The sequence below is a fragment of the Lepisma saccharinum genome, chromosome 7 (genome assembly GCF_977018435.1).
Source record: "Lepisma saccharinum chromosome 7, izLepSacc3.1, whole genome shotgun sequence".
In the NCBI taxonomy this organism is placed as follows: Eukaryota; Metazoa; Arthropoda; class Insecta; order Zygentoma; family Lepismatidae; genus Lepisma; species Lepisma saccharinum.
The window spans coordinates 13,486,066-13,504,534 of NC_139235.1; the positions used below are offsets into that span (position 1 = coordinate 13,486,066).

The 18,469-nt window shown below is 35.7% G+C and overlaps 1 protein-coding gene across 2 annotated transcripts in view; it reads left to right on the forward strand.

Moving 5' to 3' along the window:
- Positions 1-17,102, forward strand: part of LOC145989737 (uncharacterized) — a 64,454-nt gene extending 47,352 nt beyond the window's left edge. The window contains exons 17-25 of one of the 2 annotated variants that reach the window (XM_083125009.1): positions 4,152-4,270; positions 6,780-6,963; positions 9,580-9,888; positions 10,970-11,208; positions 11,854-11,926; positions 13,229-13,440; positions 15,437-15,642; positions 15,954-16,086; positions 16,718-17,102. In XM_083125009.1, coding sequence (XP_082981135.1) covers positions 4,152-4,270; positions 6,780-6,963; positions 9,580-9,888; positions 10,970-11,208; positions 11,854-11,926; positions 13,229-13,440; positions 15,437-15,642; positions 15,954-16,086; positions 16,718-16,906 — 1,664 coding nt within the window. In that variant the 3' untranslated portion in view covers positions 16,907-17,102. The remainder of the gene's footprint in view (positions 1-4,151; positions 4,271-6,779; positions 6,964-9,579; positions 9,889-10,969; positions 11,209-11,853; positions 11,927-13,228; positions 13,441-15,436; positions 15,643-15,953; positions 16,087-16,717) is intronic. The other variant, XM_083125010.1, reaches the window with a different exon arrangement.
- Positions 17,103-18,469: the final 1,367 nt, after the last annotated feature.

Below are 18,469 nucleotides of genomic sequence, written 5' to 3' on the forward strand. Positions count from 1 at the left end.
CTAGAATATAATGAGGATGTAAATACGCAGATTCAATTTTTCGGTTGATCTGTACAAAGAATCGGTTAATGAGATTTCAGAGGTAAGTGTGACAATTCACACAGTCGATTAGTGATCAGTCAGCGTCCTCTGGTTGCTTTATAAGATATAGTGATACGAAAATGAAGACATTGACGACAGCGAAACTTCCGGGGCCTCAGTGTAGCGCTAGCACGGTTCGAGGGCCGAAGAGATCAAAGGTCTCTCTCTAAAGTGAATATTTCAGCAGTACCGGATATTGGAGTGGTTTATTAAAACAGAAATAAGCTGCATGGATCAACTGAAAGTCGAAGTTTTGAGTGATGATTTAGTTTTGCCAGAACTAAATTTCGTATATGCAGTCCGAGAATTTCATGGTATAAAAAAATACTTTTGTTTAAGCCTACTGGGTTCGAAACACATTCAAACACTTAACTACCGTAACGAGACAGCCGAAAATTTTATGAATGTCGAGAAGAGAAAGCAAGATGATGTTGCATATGTAGACATTTTAGGCGGTAATTGCAGGCTCTGCCAGGACCCAAATCAGGACTCTACCAACTGAGCCACCTAGCCATCCTTGACTTCAACCGATTTTTCGTTAAAATGTCTACATAGTACATGTCCTGTGTATATCAAATTGTAAGGTGTTGCCTGTATAGTGAACAAGCACAGAAAATATAGGAGAGAGAAGGAAACTGAGGAGCATTATCACCGGTTGAGGATAATTTTTTCTGTGGTCCACAAGAGCTACTACTTCGAGGTGACAATGACAGTGGCCTAATAAGGGAGATTTCACACCGTGTCGCCTGAAGATTAGGTTTGTGCGGCCTTTTGTGTCGCTATGGTGTGAAACGTTGCTGTTGATTGGCCCATTCCAATCGACATGTATCGCGTGTCCCTTCGGTCTGAAACCTTCCTAAGTCTTGAAAATCCAAGTCACAAGGATGGAAAATTAGGACCTTGTTAAGGTTAGGTATGAAGGCAGACAGACGACAGCACCCTTAAGGATCATTAAAACCAATAAGTTGCTGACCAAAGTTTGGTTCTTCGTCTGAGGAAGACCCTGATACAGGGTCGAAACGTTACGTGTTAAGTGTTTTTATCTTAATAAACTGCCTTGGTCAGCAACTTATTGGTTTTAATATGGAAACAAGGCTTAATTATATTACAATTAAGGATCATATCCAAACCTGCAGGAAGAACGCATCTTACTTCAATGTCCAATACGATGATAAAAACTTTTGGTGAGTTGATTTTAAAAAATGTGTCCGAGATAAAGAGAGGCGTGCCCAGGATTTTTGGAAGGGAAAGGGGTTACGCATACTATTGTTGGTGGTCAGTCCTGATTTTGCCATTTTTTCCCTGTCTTTGACGTTCCTTTTTTTTTTTTTTTTTTTTTTAAGAATACTGGGTCAAATGGGGTTATTACCTCACCAAACCTCCCTTGGGCACGTCACTAGAGATAAATGAGTAAGCATTTCATCATACTGGGAGACGAAACATTAGATGTGTTGGGAACGGAAGGGTTTTCACTGTGCATTAATTGTTTCGTGATCCACCTGTATTCGAGAAGACTTCATTTGTTTCGTGCCGATATATGACAAGACTCCGGAAGCTGTGAGAGGCATTTTTGAACACTTGTGAGTGCTAAGGCCTGAATCTGAACAATTTGTTGGGTTTCGGCTTTTATAAGAGCTGAAAAAATGGGAGGACAAGACACGTTAGTGGTGTTCAGGCTCGAATCAGAGATAAATATTCGAGAGCTGTCTGCGTCCAGTTCGCAGCCCACAATTTGAATCTCGCGTTGTCGAGTGGATTGTCCATTCCGTGCATGTGTAACACCTTCGTAAAAACACTCAAAGACACCATAGATGATTTTATGCCTGATGAGAAGAAATGGACAAACCCACATACTGAGATGGTTCCGGCACAGAGGAGTCGAGTGGTAAAATGTTCCGATTTCACGTTCTGATTAAAATGATAGCTTTACAGTGGCAACGATTTAAGGGATAGTTGCTCCCCATTTTTATTTTTTTTGCCTGAACATTATGACCTCTTAATGTTAAGCCTTGGCTACCAAGAGAAAGTAAACTTTCCTTGCAACGCCCTCCGCACCCCCCCGTTTTGGAACCCAATTGCCACCTCTGGTCTTAAACACACAATTGTGATGTTCTTACTATACCCCTTTAAAAAATGGTGTTGAGCCCCCCCCGAAAGGAATTCCTGGATACGTGCCTGCTTGTTTACCAGCTATTTATATATAGATACCTCAACAAGGTCGTAGTTTTTACGTCATAATGTCACTATTTTTCACTGGAATTGCGATTTTCTTCTTTTATATTATTGTTAACACATATACTACACCCTATAAAAAGGGGGAGGAAAATGCCGGGAAAATGGCAGCTTCCTTTGAAACTGAGTCAGTGGTGCATAGACATGTCTTTTGGGGGGTACAAGTTGTGTTCTATTACTTGTATGATAATAATGCAACTATTTTCTTGTTCCAAATATGCCTGCGATCATTTCCATGTGTATTTTGACAATGTCCTGTACTTTGTTGTCCAGGGGCGGAGGGGCATTTTTTCTGAGATTTTGAAATTTTCCGGTTCATCCCCTCCCCTGCATCCATATATACACTCAATGTACATAAATTGTATGTAGTCCGAATGTATGGTTCATTCCGCATATAATAATATATCATTCATCTGTCTAGGGCAATTACCCTCCGATCTACAATCATCTAAATGAAACTCTGCATTTTGCTTAAAATTGGCCCAGTAGCAAGGAGCTTACCTGGCAAAATGGCTTTGTAAACAAAAGGTTAATGAGGTCAGTCACCTGTTGCATTGCCACCATGGAAGACTTGGAAATAGTAAATATTTTTTGCTTTATGGTGGGGGATAACATCCCCTCCCCCTACTTAAACCACTGATTTTAATCACCCAGTTTACATCATCATCATCATCATAAATTATCATTCTATACATATTTCCCAGATCGATAAATGAATTTGCTACACCATATTCTTCCTTATTTTTTTGGGCCCGACTTCTAACTCTTGTTTTCCCATATCATTCTGGACAGCTTCTACACATTTCATATGTGACCTTCCACTTTGACTTATTTCCCTTTTCCCAATAATTTCCTTGGGTTCTTTATCTGTGTGTACTTTGATTTATTTCTACATTTCTATGTCAGAAAAAGAAAGAAAGTAGCAGAGGGGCAGATAAATAAAAAAGGAAGGAAACCGCAATCAGCACACAAAATAAACATTTCTATGTATAACAGCCTGGCCTTATGCTCACTGGTAAAGTAAAATCCTTTCTTTTTTCATGTTGTGTTAAGTGTTTACTATTACCATCCATATTTATCTTGGATTGTTTTACATATTATGCTTCTAATCTCAACTGCTTTGTGTGTCTTTTGTATGGTCCATCTTTCTGCTCCATAAGGTATTATTTTGGGTGAGATATGTTTTGTGTATGACACTCTTACATTCTTATTCCAGATGTGGTTGTGCATCTGCCTATAATGTTCACTTCCATGAGCTCTTCTGCTTATTTGCTTTACTCTTTTAGCTTTTTTGCTCACTGTACTGCCCACATATTTAAAGCATATATCATTTTCCCTTCTTCCATTCTAATTCCATACATTGATACAATTAAATATTACCCTTCATGGTTATTTTCTTCTTGTCCAAGGGGTCCTGGGTTAAAATTCCGGTGTGCACATGGATGTTTGTGAGTGTCCATTCATCAATTTCATCACATCATCACTTATCCCCATCTTTGCAAATTAGCCAAAAGTGGCACAAAAAGCAAAGTAAATTAAAGCAAATCGAACAATCAATCAATCTTCTTGTACAAAAATTAATCCAAAATATAAGTTTTCCAAGCTCTTAATTTTCATCTTAAATACATATGCCACATCCAAGCATATGTATTCAATTTCATATTCATGTTACTACAATATCCTAGTTTCTTTTTTGTAATTCGTATGCAAAATTATGTGCTGCAACTATAAATTAACATATCTACATTGAGGAGATTAATAAATAATTACAGTATCACAAAGAAAAAAAATTGGAGATTTAAATTCCATGTAACAAATATATATTCTCTTCTTTCTAGCTCCTTCTCAAGTTCAAAACCTAAGAGTAAGTCACCAAGGAGCAAAAGAATTGCAGTTTGTGTGGAATCCATCACGGCATGTAACAGGCGTAATAAAGTTTTACCAAATTGAATACAAGGTAATTTGAAGGACTATATATCAGTGAAAAGAAATGAATGTTCCATTAAAATTATTTTCTCTTTTAATGTTCCTATTACAGATAAAAATTTTATGATTTTTGCAAATTTGAAAATGTTTTATTGAAGAAAATTGGAATGTAATATTAATTTCACAAGAGAAAAAAAAACTTTTTGTGATTTTGAAATTTAAAAAACTGCACTTATTCTTTGTTACAGATTATTTGGTGATCTTTTACCACTAAATTATTTTTAATAATTTTATTTTCAAATGTTTTAAAAAGGTAAGGTTATCCCCTGTGCACCATTCCATGTAGTCACATATGAAGTGTGGAAGTAGAGCTTTGCAGGTTCTTGTTATTGGCCTTAGTTGAGGTGATGTGATCAGCACGATGCTTCAGATGCTTTTACACCAATGTCCCCACTTTATGCAAGCCCACCCTGAAAATTGAACCTCGATCGTGTGCACAATATCAGGTTCCCTACCAACTGGAACAACTTATCTATAGTAATAATAACAGCAGGGCTGGCCCTAAGGAGGTGCAACTCGGGCACTCACCCGAGGTCCCATGCCAGATAAAAATATGTTTGTGTACAATACATTACATTTTTATATAAGACACTGGTAATTCCAATTAAGCAATTAATCTGATGATTTCTCCTGATTTCATGGATTGTTTTGGCATGCTTAAACATATCCAAAATTACTGGAATAATTTTCTAAACAAAGTTCTACATAAAAATCTTAGCACTTTGATACGCAAAATGATAGTTTCATATTGAACACCCAGTTTTGTAATTAAATATAATGAACGTCACACCAATGGTGCAGCACAAATGAAAAGAAACACTAATTTAGAAACCTTTATTAGCCTAGAATTTTTAGTTTCAACCTTTAACATGTTCTCCTTATTGCTCTTAGGCAATAATACGAAATATGTAAAATATTATTAACTGAAGGGCTCAGGTGTAAAACATGGTGACATTTTGGTCATTTCTGAGTTCCTTAAGAAAAAGAGTTAGTAGAAGCTATACTGTAGATAAATCGTTTTTCTGTTGTGTTTACCAATTTCACAAGGCTTCACTGAGTCCGATGCAAATTTTATGACATGACAATTTCACTCGAAAATTGAAGGATGGCACATTTCACTTTGTACCTCAAAAATTACCAAAATGACACTTACCATGTTTTACACCAGAGACCTTCAATTGTAATAATGTTTATAATTGTTCAAAATCCTGTACAATAACGACAATGCCAAAAATGTTCTATTTTCAACGTTTAAACAATTAAGTTCCTGGACTTACTTAAACATTAAAAATATAACATTTTTGACATTGTCGTTATTCTACAGGATTCTGAACAACAAGGAACCTAAATATTTATATGATCAAATTTCCTCATACAGGAAGAAGGGGAAACAAATTAACCTTCGTCAAAAAATACAATTCACGATCCCCACACACAGTACAATACTCTATGGAAATTCCTGCATAGTCACTGCAATAAAAGAATGGAATGACCTGCCCCCAACACTGACCTCAGGGGACCTCCACCCTGCAACACACAAAATAAACCTAAAGAAGCATCTACTGTCCAATCAATAGGGTGTGGCTTTGTCTTTTCTGTAATGAATAGGAATTAGGTATTCGTTTTAGTTTTATCTCTGTAATAATTGTATTCTAATTGTGGTTTTAGATTTAACTCTGTACCTTCAGTACATTAACTGTTTATATTATAAGTATGAATATTTTATTTTTATTTTTCTACTGCAACAGTGAATTTCAGGAAGTGTAAAGTGTCAAATGTAATATGTATTTCACAAGGATTTGTTGTAAGAATAGCCCGCGAGGCCAAAACACGCCTTCTCAATAAAGGCGATTTATTATTATTATTATAATTATCATCATCATTATTATTATTATAATTATTATTATGTGATTGTGTAGGACACCTGTGTTTCAAACTAGGGAACAAAAATCTCTGATTTTTCAGTTCTGTGAAAATTTTGGTTCCCACCTGCCTAGGACAGGCCCTGAATGTTAACACTAGTTGTAGTAGTATCCCACCAGTGAATAGCAAGATTTTTGGCACACTTGGTCCTCCCTTGCTCTGCAAATATACACAATAGTTGTATTACAACAGAGTGAGACAATTAAATGAATTAGAATAAATTTGCAATGAAAATTTTTCTGTGTTTTATATCTGAATATTTGTGCATTCAATATTACAGTTGCTTTAAAAAATACACATTAAGTTCATTTTTCTAAAAACTGATAGTGACACTGAATTTCAAACAATTAAAATAATATATTCAAGTTGTTACTATGATAGATAAATTACTCTTTAACTTTGTGTAGAAAAGTAAAGCAAATATATTGCTTTTATAAAAACACAAAATAACCAAACCTAACATGTTCATGACTTTGTATATGCATATGTTTATGATTAGGGTGTGTATTTTAAATTTGGTTAATTAACTATAGAATACATTTTATTCCATGTTTTAGTGTATTCGTCAACTTGCTTGCCATTACAAATACTGCAATGAGTCCACACACAGAACAAGAACTTTATCTACAGGATTTAAACTAACTGGATTGAATCCTCACACCTCATATGAGGTAACTGTGAGTGCGGTTACAGTAGATACTGGGATACCTGCCACTATTACTGCTACAACTCTTCATACAGGTAACAAACATATCTATAGATACAGAAATTTGAAAATTAAATTTCTAAACTTCTTCAAAGGACCTACCCAATGGCATAGTGGTAATGCTGTTGCCTTGCAATCAAGGGGTCCCAGGTTCAATACCAGGTGGAGGCACATGGCTGTTCGGATCCCACTTTAAACTAGGTCCAGCCCCGATTAGCCTTACTGTGCATGAAGTGGACTTAAAACACTCACTCAGTAAACTTCTTCAAATCTTACTTCGTTAGTTTTTCATCTAGTCATTTTTATTGGATATAAAATTAGGCATTGTTTGTGAGGAAAATATAGTAATTTATTAATAATATTTTACGATTAATTTTACGTCAAAAAATAGCCACAAAACATGGGCAACTTATTGTCTTAACTTTATATACACTCATATCTTGATCAACTTAGAATATGCATTTCTAGTACTATTCTGAATGTACAACATTGAGAAGTTTACCTTAAATTAATATACGACGTGCATTTGAAAAGAAAGGGACTGGCAACAGTGATCAGATTGTGCCTGCACAATAATATCAACTGGTCCATTGGCGACGTAACAATCATATTTTTGGTAGTCAGCTGTTGGTTATCCTGTGAGTTAGAGCATGTTCAGCTGTTGGTTATCCTGTGAGTTAGAGCATGTTAAAATGGCTGCACGATTACACAGTCCACCAGTTGAGAAGTATGGTCTGTGGTTTGATTTCTGAACACCAAAGGTCATAATGCTGCCGAAATTCATAGAGAATTGTATGAAGTGTATGGTTCGAATGTAATGAGTGAAGGAATAGTAGGGCAATGGTGTTGTACATTTACATACACCAAATGCGAAAGAGTTCAAGCAAACTCTATCTGCATGAAAAGTCATGTGTTCTGGGATTAACAAGGTGTGTTATTGGTGGATTTCATGCAGTGGGGCAAAACAATCGCATCGCAGGCATAATGTGAAACAGTGTCAAAACTTAGACATGCCATACAAAACCGATGACGTGGAATCCTGTGCCCAGGAACTGTTCTTATCCACGACAACACTACACCACACACTGTTGCCCTCACTCTGCAGACGAATGAGAGGTTCGAATGGGAACTTTATGATCACTCCCCGTACAATCTGGACCTTACACCTAGTGACTATCACGTCTTTCTGCACCTCAAAAAGTTACTTGCATGTCAATGATTTGCAAAAACTGAGGGGTTGTAAATGGTAGTGTTAGATTAGCTGAACTCTCCAGGTGGAGAACTTCTATGCAGAAGATATAAAATAAACTTATTCAACGGCACCAAAATTACTTGGAAAATTATGGTGACTGTGTTGAGAAATGAAGTAGATATGTACCTGTTTGTAACCACTAATACAGTGTTGCTACACTTCTTTTCTTCTTTGATATAATGAATAGGCCCTTATTTTTTAAATACACCTCGTAGCAACTTCTGAAGAAATTTCTGCTATTTGTTTATTTCTGTACATGAGACCATAATGATGTAAAAATGTATGACAATGTTGAGAAAGTTAAATGTGGCGTATACATATAATAATTTATCAGCATCGTATTCTCTATGATACCATATTTACTGCATCTACTCTCTCGCATTGTATAGTTCCTGAGAGCAGAGTGCGAAATCATTGAAAACTGGTGGGGGGGGAGAAAGTTCTTAATCTTCAAACCTCCTTCCCCACAAACATAATGTGTAAATTATACGATATATATATTTGTAATGTTATTAAAAGTAAAAATAAATTATTCAATTAAAAATATATTATTATTATTATTATTAATAATAATCATTACATAGAGGAAATTAATTTGTTACTTTTATACATATCAGATAGTGTAAAGCAGCTAACTAATTTCTTTAGTAACTGGTTAAAGATGTTAATAAATAATGAAATTGTTGAAGTGGTTTTATTATGTGTAAGTTTTTGTTTTAGTTTGTGATTTTATGTTAATATAAATCAATTAGATTTCACAGTTATTTTTGTCTTGTATTCTTGTTTTACTTTTATTGTGCGTATTGATGTAGATTTGTTATGATCTCTTGACAAAGAGAAAGCATTCAATAGTCACAACTACACTAATTTGTGTCTGTTTTGAATACTATTCTTAGTAAATAAAGTATATTTGAAATTAAAAGTAATTACTTATCTTTTGTTTGTTATAACAAAAAGTCTCCCCTCAGAATTTTTTGGTGGGGGGAGGAGTTTTGAGGCCAACATTGTTGGTGGGGGGAAATCCCCCTGTCCCCCAGGATTTCGCACAATGCCTGAGAGAATATGTGAGAAGATTGTAAAATATAACAGTAAAAAAAATAATAAAGTGCTCCCCTGTGCTTAGCACCATGCCATGAAGGTGTATAGGGGGTGTAGGGTTAACGCCCCACAATTTCTTGATCCAGTCGCGAGTGGGGGTGATGTGATCAGCATCAAGCCCCTGACCGCCTTTACACCCCAGGGTTTCCCCCACTGGGTGGGCACCGGGGCCGCTTCCAATGTTAGAAAAGTTAGTGACAACTAAAAAATTATTATAAATATTATGCATGGTAAATAATGCCTGTCATGGTGATTATATTCTAACTGCAAATTTTGCTAACTCATACAATTTTTTTTTCAGAACCAGAAATTACACCTGCTAGAAATGAACACCACATTCCAGATGTAACAAGTAGTTCTTTCACTGTGCACTGGTCAGAGCCACCAGAATGTGAACTGTTCCATGGATACCTTCAAGGATATAGATATGACTTTGTTTCTTTACCATCACACAGTATTATTGACACAGGGATTACAGAAAAAACTTCCTTGACCTTTTCAGAACTTGAACCATTTTCAGATTATGCTGTAATGATATATCTGTTAGTGACAGGATACTCATACAACAAAAATAAATCTCTATATATCGAAGTAAGAACAAAAGCAACAGGTAAGAAAGAGTAATATTTGTACTTGATACAATATTTTCAATAAACATGTACTAATGGAATTATTAATGATTGCCAAGGTAAAGAAAAACATCGTGAATAAATTATTCCTTCACAGCAAATATGCATCTGTATTTTTCTATTAACGTAGTTAAAGTTAATAAATTAACCCGGCATTGGTCGACCGATGTTGGAGTGATGTTGATGGTCGACATCTTAGTACAATGCTAACACCTCCATTTTTTAAAAAAAAATTGTTGATCTTTTTTGTTCTCAAGTTCATTATGTGAATATTCCATATTGTTGTTTTGCCACGTCCAGTGTACTGTGGCTCATGATAATTTCTTTGACTTTGATTGTCATCTTCGTCGGTTGTTACTTCACTGTTGCTGTCATGATCGCTTATGCCAGGCTGCTCATCATCACTATCTTCTGAATAAAGAATATTGCACTTCTAATTACATACACTTTCATAGTCTGTATCATCCATTATGCAATATGAGTATTGTCCATCTTGAAAAAAAAGTAAAGTTCTTCCCTGTGCTTTTGACCATGCCATTAAGGCATATAGAGGGTGTGGAGTTAGGGCCCCACATTTTCTTGATCACGGCCAAAGGTGGGGGTGATGTGATCAGCACCATGCCCTTGGCCAACTTTACCCCCAGAGTTTCCTTCAGGTACCCACTTTATATGACGCTGGGTGGGTGCCAGAGCTGCTTGAATAGGTGGAAAAAATCCTGATTCTTCCCCGCCGGGGATTGATTCGTGTACTAGCAATTGATAGAATCAAGCATGTATAGTAGTAAAGATAAACAAATACATGACATTTGAACATCAATATTTTCTTGTTTAAAGTTCACATTACCACTGATGTATGTTACAAAACAATACAATTTATGTTACTTTAAAAATGGTTTTAAAAGAAAGATGTATTGTCTTATTTGGATTCAACGAAGTATATATAGTGGAATTTTAAACTTATAGCAACGAAAAGATGTTTAAAGGGTAATCTTGAGATATTTCAAGTTAATAAAAGATAGTTGTGTAAAATGATGTAAAAATAAGTCATGTCTTTTCTGCCAGCTCCTGGGCCTGTCCGTGATGTGGTGGTGTATGAACAAGGAAGGCGACATCTTGCATTAAGGTGGTCAGCACCACTGGAAGGACATGGAAGTTTGGAGTCATTTTCTATTGCATATTGGAGAACTGGCTCTGATGAACTACAAACTGCTACTGCACCTGTTGAAAACTGCCAAGTGTGGAGAGAAATGTTCTGTTATGCTATATCTTCACTTGATCCAGATACAGAATATTTTGTCAGAGTCAGTAAATCTCAGTTTTGTTCTAATTTCTACATGAAGTAGCTTCCTATGACTGTTTCAAAAGTTCAAATTTAACTACCCTTCTGTCAAGAAAACTACATTTTGTGTATAAAATTCTTATTGTAGAAAGTTTATATGAATATGGTTATTTATCATGGTTAAAAATCTTTTTAACTTTCGATATTTTCTTTGTTGATTTTCTCCTTAAAAAGAAAGAAACTTGTGAAAAAAATCACTCCATAATTAATCAACATGATTTAAGTCCATTTAAACCTTTTCAATATAATTTTGTGATTTGTCATATTCATTTCTTTTCATTGTTTCTACCAAGCTGAACTTAAAGATCTAATAATCAACAGATATGTGTAGTTTCTTTAAATTTATCATTTCTGTATTTAGTCACTAAAACTGATAAGAGAGAGGGAAAAATCTTTTGACAATTGTACTGATAATAAAAAAAAAAAGGTTTGTTGTCCTCGTTAACTTTAGTCCTTCTTTCAAAGTCATCATGAAATCTAGTACTATACTTACCACAGAATTTAAAAAGGCAAGATTTTAACAAAATTCATCATATTTCAACTATAATGAAACATTGAAGTAACATCCAGTCATTTTTGGACCAATTTTGTATTTTTTTCTCTTCAGATTCAAGCGAAAAATACTGATGTCGATGAAGAAAGTGAGCCAATAACAGTTTCGGCAATAACTACTGAGAAAGGTATCTAGTACTTTTATTATATTTTCAAATAAAGTATTTATTTAAAATATTATCCTTGAAAGTATTCAGGAGCAATTGATTTGATTATATACAAATGAAAAAAAAATAGTAATTTCAATTTGAGTTTAGGATTATACCTGACTTCAATGTTTTAAAATAACAAAAAGATAGGGGATTTGTGGCATATAATATGTGTAGGGCCTAAAACTATCAATTGACCAAATGAATTGACTCAAGAAGTTGGAAAAATTGAGAGCCTTAGTCAGCTTTCAGACTAATGTGCCAAGTGACACAAGAAGCAACAAGCAAGAAGTACCACTTTGAAACAAATCTTCAGAAATAAATGCATGCTAACTTTCATAATGAATTGACAAGTGACAAGCAGCTACATATGCTACTTGTTACTGCATGTCCATTTTCTTAATAGCAGGCATTATGTTGCCTTAGTCTGTTCGCCACTTATGCATAGTGAATCCATTTTTCACATACTGGAGGTGTCCATGCCATTTGTTGCTTGCCACTTCAGTGTGAAACTCTCATGACATGTGTCACTTGTCACTCACCTCCATGGGGATAGGCAATCTGTTGTAGAGAGTGGTTAGCAGAGTACTACAGTGCCAGGGATCCAGGTTTGAATCCTATCCTGGGCATATGGGTGGTCTTGTTTAATAGTGTCCTTCATAATCAATTTCATCATATTATCCATCGCTCAGTCCTGCACTGTGGCCATGTGGTCTCAGGCAGCATGTTTTGGGCTTTGGTTAGGGCTCATGTGCAGGTAGGAGTCTCCTTGGGAAAGCATAACAACTTTCTTCTGAGATTTAGGTCTCTGTATGGTCCACCCACTGTTATGAGGAAATTGGGGGAACTATGAATAAGTAGTGTAACCTTGAACCTACGACGACAACTGGGGTTTCGTTGCGCTGATGACGTATCACCCAATCTCTGGAGGAAGTGAGCTGACAGTCGATAAGTAGGCACTGGCATGTACTATTAGGCTACAGGTTATTGTGCAATTTTGTTGTAATTTTTATGGTTACAAACATGTAATTTCAATTCTGTTCTTAAAGTAAATGTCTAAATATGCAGCTTCTTTTGTATTGCAAAATCATCTGCTAACATACATTTATTATGAATCATTTGGAATTTTATATCAGATTGGTAGAATATCTTGTTATCGGTATCAGTAAATTTTATATCTGTACATTACCAGTATTGGCCCAAATTCTACATCGATCCATCCCTACTGATAATAATGTTATGATTAAATAACTATATAACAGATACATTTAATTTATTTAGCACCAGAGAAGCCTTCCTTTCTTCAAGTGGCATCACAGAATGACACTAGCCTTCTTCTTCAGTGGGGTCATCCTAATATATCGCATGGGGCACTTCGCTCTTTCCTTGTAAATGTAGAAGAAATTGATTCCTTCCAACATGAGAAATGTTGCAAGTTCTTCCCCATCAATGAAATACCAATAGAGAGAGAATCATACCAATACTCAGTAACAGTAAGTATGAAACTATTTTTATTGCATAAAACATCCACACAAGCAGAAAGTAATCATACATATTCATTTGTTGTGTGGTAAACATAGTGTGGATATTTTGTGGCAAAAGTTCCTTGTTCCTGTGCTATCCTTATTGAGCATTTGCAGATGATTTAGTCATGTGGGAAAATTGCGGATGAGTACTCAATTGATATCATCCAATATAGGCATATCAATGTAATTTGTTTATCAGTAAATTTGCCAATAATTTCATTGCTTTGATATTTCTATGTATGAATAGCATTTAATTTACTACAAATTTCTACTCTGGTTTTGTTAGGCGATTGTCAAATTTTTTTTGTTTTCTAAGGCAAAGCCCATCAGAATCACATGGCTATATTAATTAATTAAGGAGGTGAATGTGTAATTAAGGTCCTCATGAAACAGTTACAATATTTGCAATTTGCAAGAAGTTAGTATACAACACATTCTGGTGGTGGACATTGAGATTGAAATACCTGGAATGCAGACACTAACCTTTATTAGTATAGTGTTGGGCCATCAACAACACATCTGGGTAAGGTACCAACAGAGGTTCTGCACAGGAGTGAGAGAGATTTGCAGCCATTCCTCCTGAAGCACACCAATGAGATCATGACACGTTGGGTTGGAGGGAAATTTGTCAGCACATGATACTCCAAAAGACCCCATAAGGGTTCAATAATGTTCAGGTCTGGCGACTGGGTGGACCATGGCAGATGTTCAATCTCACATTAATGCTTGTCAAACCACACTGTGACCAATTTAGCTGCGTGTATCTGTTCGTTATCATCCTAGAATACTGCACCACCAACCAGGAACAATATTTGCACCATAGGGTTCAGATGGCCCTCCAGAATGGCCTATAGTCCTTGGCAGTGACATGTCCCTCTAAAATGATCAGTAATCTCAAAGACTGCACGATATTGCACCTCCAACCATCACGGATCACCATGTTTCACTCTGGACACTAAGCAGTCTGGTTGGTATGCTTTGGATGGACTTCTCCACACTTAAACTCTTCCAGATGTCAGAAAAATAGTGAAGGTGGAATCATCCGAGAACACATGTGTCCACGATTTGCGCAGCTGACACCAGTCAGCATACTTTTTGGTACTGGTGCTAGTGACCAAGGGTCTCGGTGGCAACCCTGTCGTGGATGAATGAACATGAAGGGTTTTGGTAGAAACAGGTTCAGTCAAGTATGTATTCAATTCTGCAGTGACTGTTGCAGTGGTGGTTTTACACTTTTTGGACACAATCCTTAGCCTGAGGTCCCTGTCAGACAACTTCCACTTCCCCAGACAGTTACTCCTCCTGTATGTGGTTCGTCCTTCATTCTGGTATGCTGCCACGACTCTTCATTCTGTTTCTCTCAATACCCTACAAATATTTGCATTCTCCATTACTGATGCACTGGCGAGACGAGCACCAACAATTTGCCCTCTTTGGAACTCTGATATATCCCCCATTCTACTGCTCGAAACTGAATACAGCATTCAACATGCCTTCCAGCTACTGCTGTGCCAACATGACTGGCAGGCACACACCTATGTACTTCAATGCCCGCTACACTGTGCATGACCAACAGGTGACACAGGTGAGCCCTCCAGTGGCATGTTCTATAATCACCGGTGTTTCAGTTTCAATGTCCACCACCTGTACTTATAATTTTGTATGGAGGAGAGGCTAGGAAAACGAAGAGAAGCAGAAGTAAAGTAGATGTAGTACAGATGATTTTTTTAAAGACTACTGTATAAAATATCAAAAGAGACAGAATAAGGAATGCAGAGCTTTGAAAAAAAAAAAAGAGGTTATGTTTTGTATCCATCAACCAAACTAGGGTGTTAAACTAATATCACATGTAAAAAAATAAAAATCATGAAATTTATGATAACTGCAGTGTTTTCAAATATTGGTTCTATTGAACTAAAGCTCAGCTTACTGATACACTATTTTCTTTGACTTTATCTTGCAGGTGTCTGGTTTGGATCCAGCTTCCACATACACAGTTAGTGTCTCAGGGAAAACTGTTTCTGTAGGTCCTGCATACACACTGACTGTTAGCACATGGCCATCAGTTCCAACAATAGAACATTCTCCAGAGATAGTGAATACATCTGACACCAATAATACGTACAGGGTTCTGTTACATCCATCTCAGTTTGCAGGGGGTCCCATCAGGTGATTTTTTGTGGTGGTGTTATTATATTGTCTTTGCAATGGGAATTTAGTGTTCTAGATGTGCATGTGCTAACTTTTAAAACATTTAAAATTTTGAAGTCAACTGAATGTGCCACTTTTTGTTGTCTAATATACTTTGTTTCATAAAAATGAAATGATAATCAGAGCAATCTTAGCATTAATTAAAACTGTTTTTCTTTGAAGTGACTACAAAAATAAAAATGCATCATCTCTTATGCTCATATAGTATAGTTATGAAACTTAAAAAAAAAAACGTTAAAAATGTTTCCATAATTTTGCTACTTTTTCAGTGCATATCTTCTTATAGTCCTTTGTCCTTACTGCACTGATCTGGGTGAGGAAAAATTTGCAATTACTGTAATGAGGGAAGAACTAGCCGATCTTCTTGAAGCACCATTCTATGTTGCAGCTGAATTACAAAAGGTATCTACACTTATTTTTACAAAATATGAATTGAAATGATGAAGTGCATTCTGGTTTAGTTAAATGGAAATTTTGAGTTGGAGTGTATTTAATTATCTTTTCAGTCCTTCATGTAGGAATTAAGCCAAGCAATGACATCTGAAGCAGGAAGAACAAGGGAGAACACATCCCTCTTAATATTCCACAAATATATTGAATCATTTCATGCCCAGTCTTTTGAATCATTCTATTAAAATTTGAATTATTCATATTTCATTATGTTATATACTATACAGTATTTAGCAATATTAATGCACAAATATAGTCAATTGCAGAATTAATATAATGCTATTCTCCATGTAGAACTTTAGGACTGGTGTGAAACTGCCCTCTATGAAAATCCATATATACCACTGATATTTTTATAATGATCTATTGTAAAGACTTCATTGAAACCTAATAATAGTAATAATAATAATGTTGATGATGAAAATAGTAATTGGCGAGTTACAAACTGCAGCAGTAATATGGAGCTGAGTTTGAGCCAAGAATAAACTGTGCATGTGCATAAACATTATGTCTGTTCCAGTAATTAAAGAGTAGAGTATGTAGTTGTTATTTACACTTATTTTCTCACTCTTCTTAATTTCAGGATGATTTGAATGAAGAATTACTCTTTGAGATAGGAAAGGGTCAGGTGACAACAGGGAAATATGGAACATTCATGAACAGCCCCCTGCAGCCTCAGACAGAATACTATTTATCTTTAGTGCTTGTATCTGAATATGATGGCGTTAGAAGCTATGGGCATGCAGAAAGTGACACATTTATAACATCGTAATGTTGTATGTTGTAAATGATAAAATTCTGTAAATAATGAAAGTCTCCAATCTAACTTTGGTATTATATAATAAATGTATTTGTATGAAACAAAAATGTTGATGCTTCTAGAATTAGCCTAAGATCAAAGAATAAAATATAAATTGTTTTTAATAATTCAATATTGTTTTCTGTTGATGTTAATGTAAATTATTTTTATGTTATAGTTTTCAAGGCATAAACAATAAAAGATATCCATGAAAGATTTATTATGATTGCATAAAGGGGGCAACATGCTGCAGCTACCAGCCATTTGCAGCAGCAGTGTGAACTGGTTTCCTCCATCCACTCATTTTCTATGCTTCTCTACCATTATGTGCAACATTACTCTAGATTCCTGAGACGAAGTAGCCACACCTAAATCCGCTCTGTGCTATGTTTGGATACCTATCACTCCAGGGGCATTTCAAAGGATCACAGGAATTCTCGCTATGACATTCAAGGAGATATGAAGGCTTCTTACAGCTCAGTGCTCAGCTTCGGTAAATACTTATCCTGTCACTGGCATACGCAGAGGGGGCTAATGGATCTGGTATTTACACGGACATGTTTTGGCCATGCTTGACTGACAGATGTTTTGGCCATGTGGATAGACATTGCATCAGGAAAATAGTGTGCTGGCAGAGTATGATTTTTACAATGCACCAAAATGACTGACAAAATGTTACATTGGAAATCGCTACTGAAAAATTTATTGGGGAGGTTGAAAGGGGTAGGTTAACAAGATATTGAAGGATTTTATATTATTTGTGGATATTTTTTAAGTAAAATTGTAGAGTTTGTTCCATTTGGTGGTCAGTGAATCACGGCTGTGCACCAGTGGCGGATCCAGGAATGGCACTTGGACAGAGTAGATTTTCCCATGGAAGTTCATTCTAACCAATAAAGCAATGTATAGTATCACGGTATACTGGGTCCAAATCTTGGATAAATAAAGAATGTTTATTATTTTCTTCCAACTTTCATCATTATTGTATGTTTCATAGTCGTGATACACCTAACGTTATAAAGATACAACTAAAGGTGATGAAACACTATGAAGAAACGAGGACCTTTTCTCTCATGTTGCCCCTGTTCAGGTCAAATTATAATTACTTAAAGCATAATGGTCGTTATTTACTTAATTAATTTTTATTTGAAATGCAGATGATTACCAGAAGACTTCAATACAGAAATATATAAATTGTAGCTATAGCGCTACAATTTTTGTCCTGTAATTTTATTTTACTGCTTATTCTCTCTGCAAACCTATCTGTGATATGTTCGATTGTGAATGACTACCAATTCTAAAATCAGGTCTACTGTTTCAACTACTGAAAATTGGTGGTTAGCATATTGAGCTAATAAAGCTCCTAGTAAAAAATAATAAAAAATTGGGGGTCTCCACAAAATATTTTGCCCAAGGGCCTACACAAACCTTGATATGGCCCTGATTGGACTATAATAATTATTTCATGGACATATTCAATTGTATTTTTAGCCCCACAACATAACACATTCAGAGTCTACCTCCGTGGTGGAATGG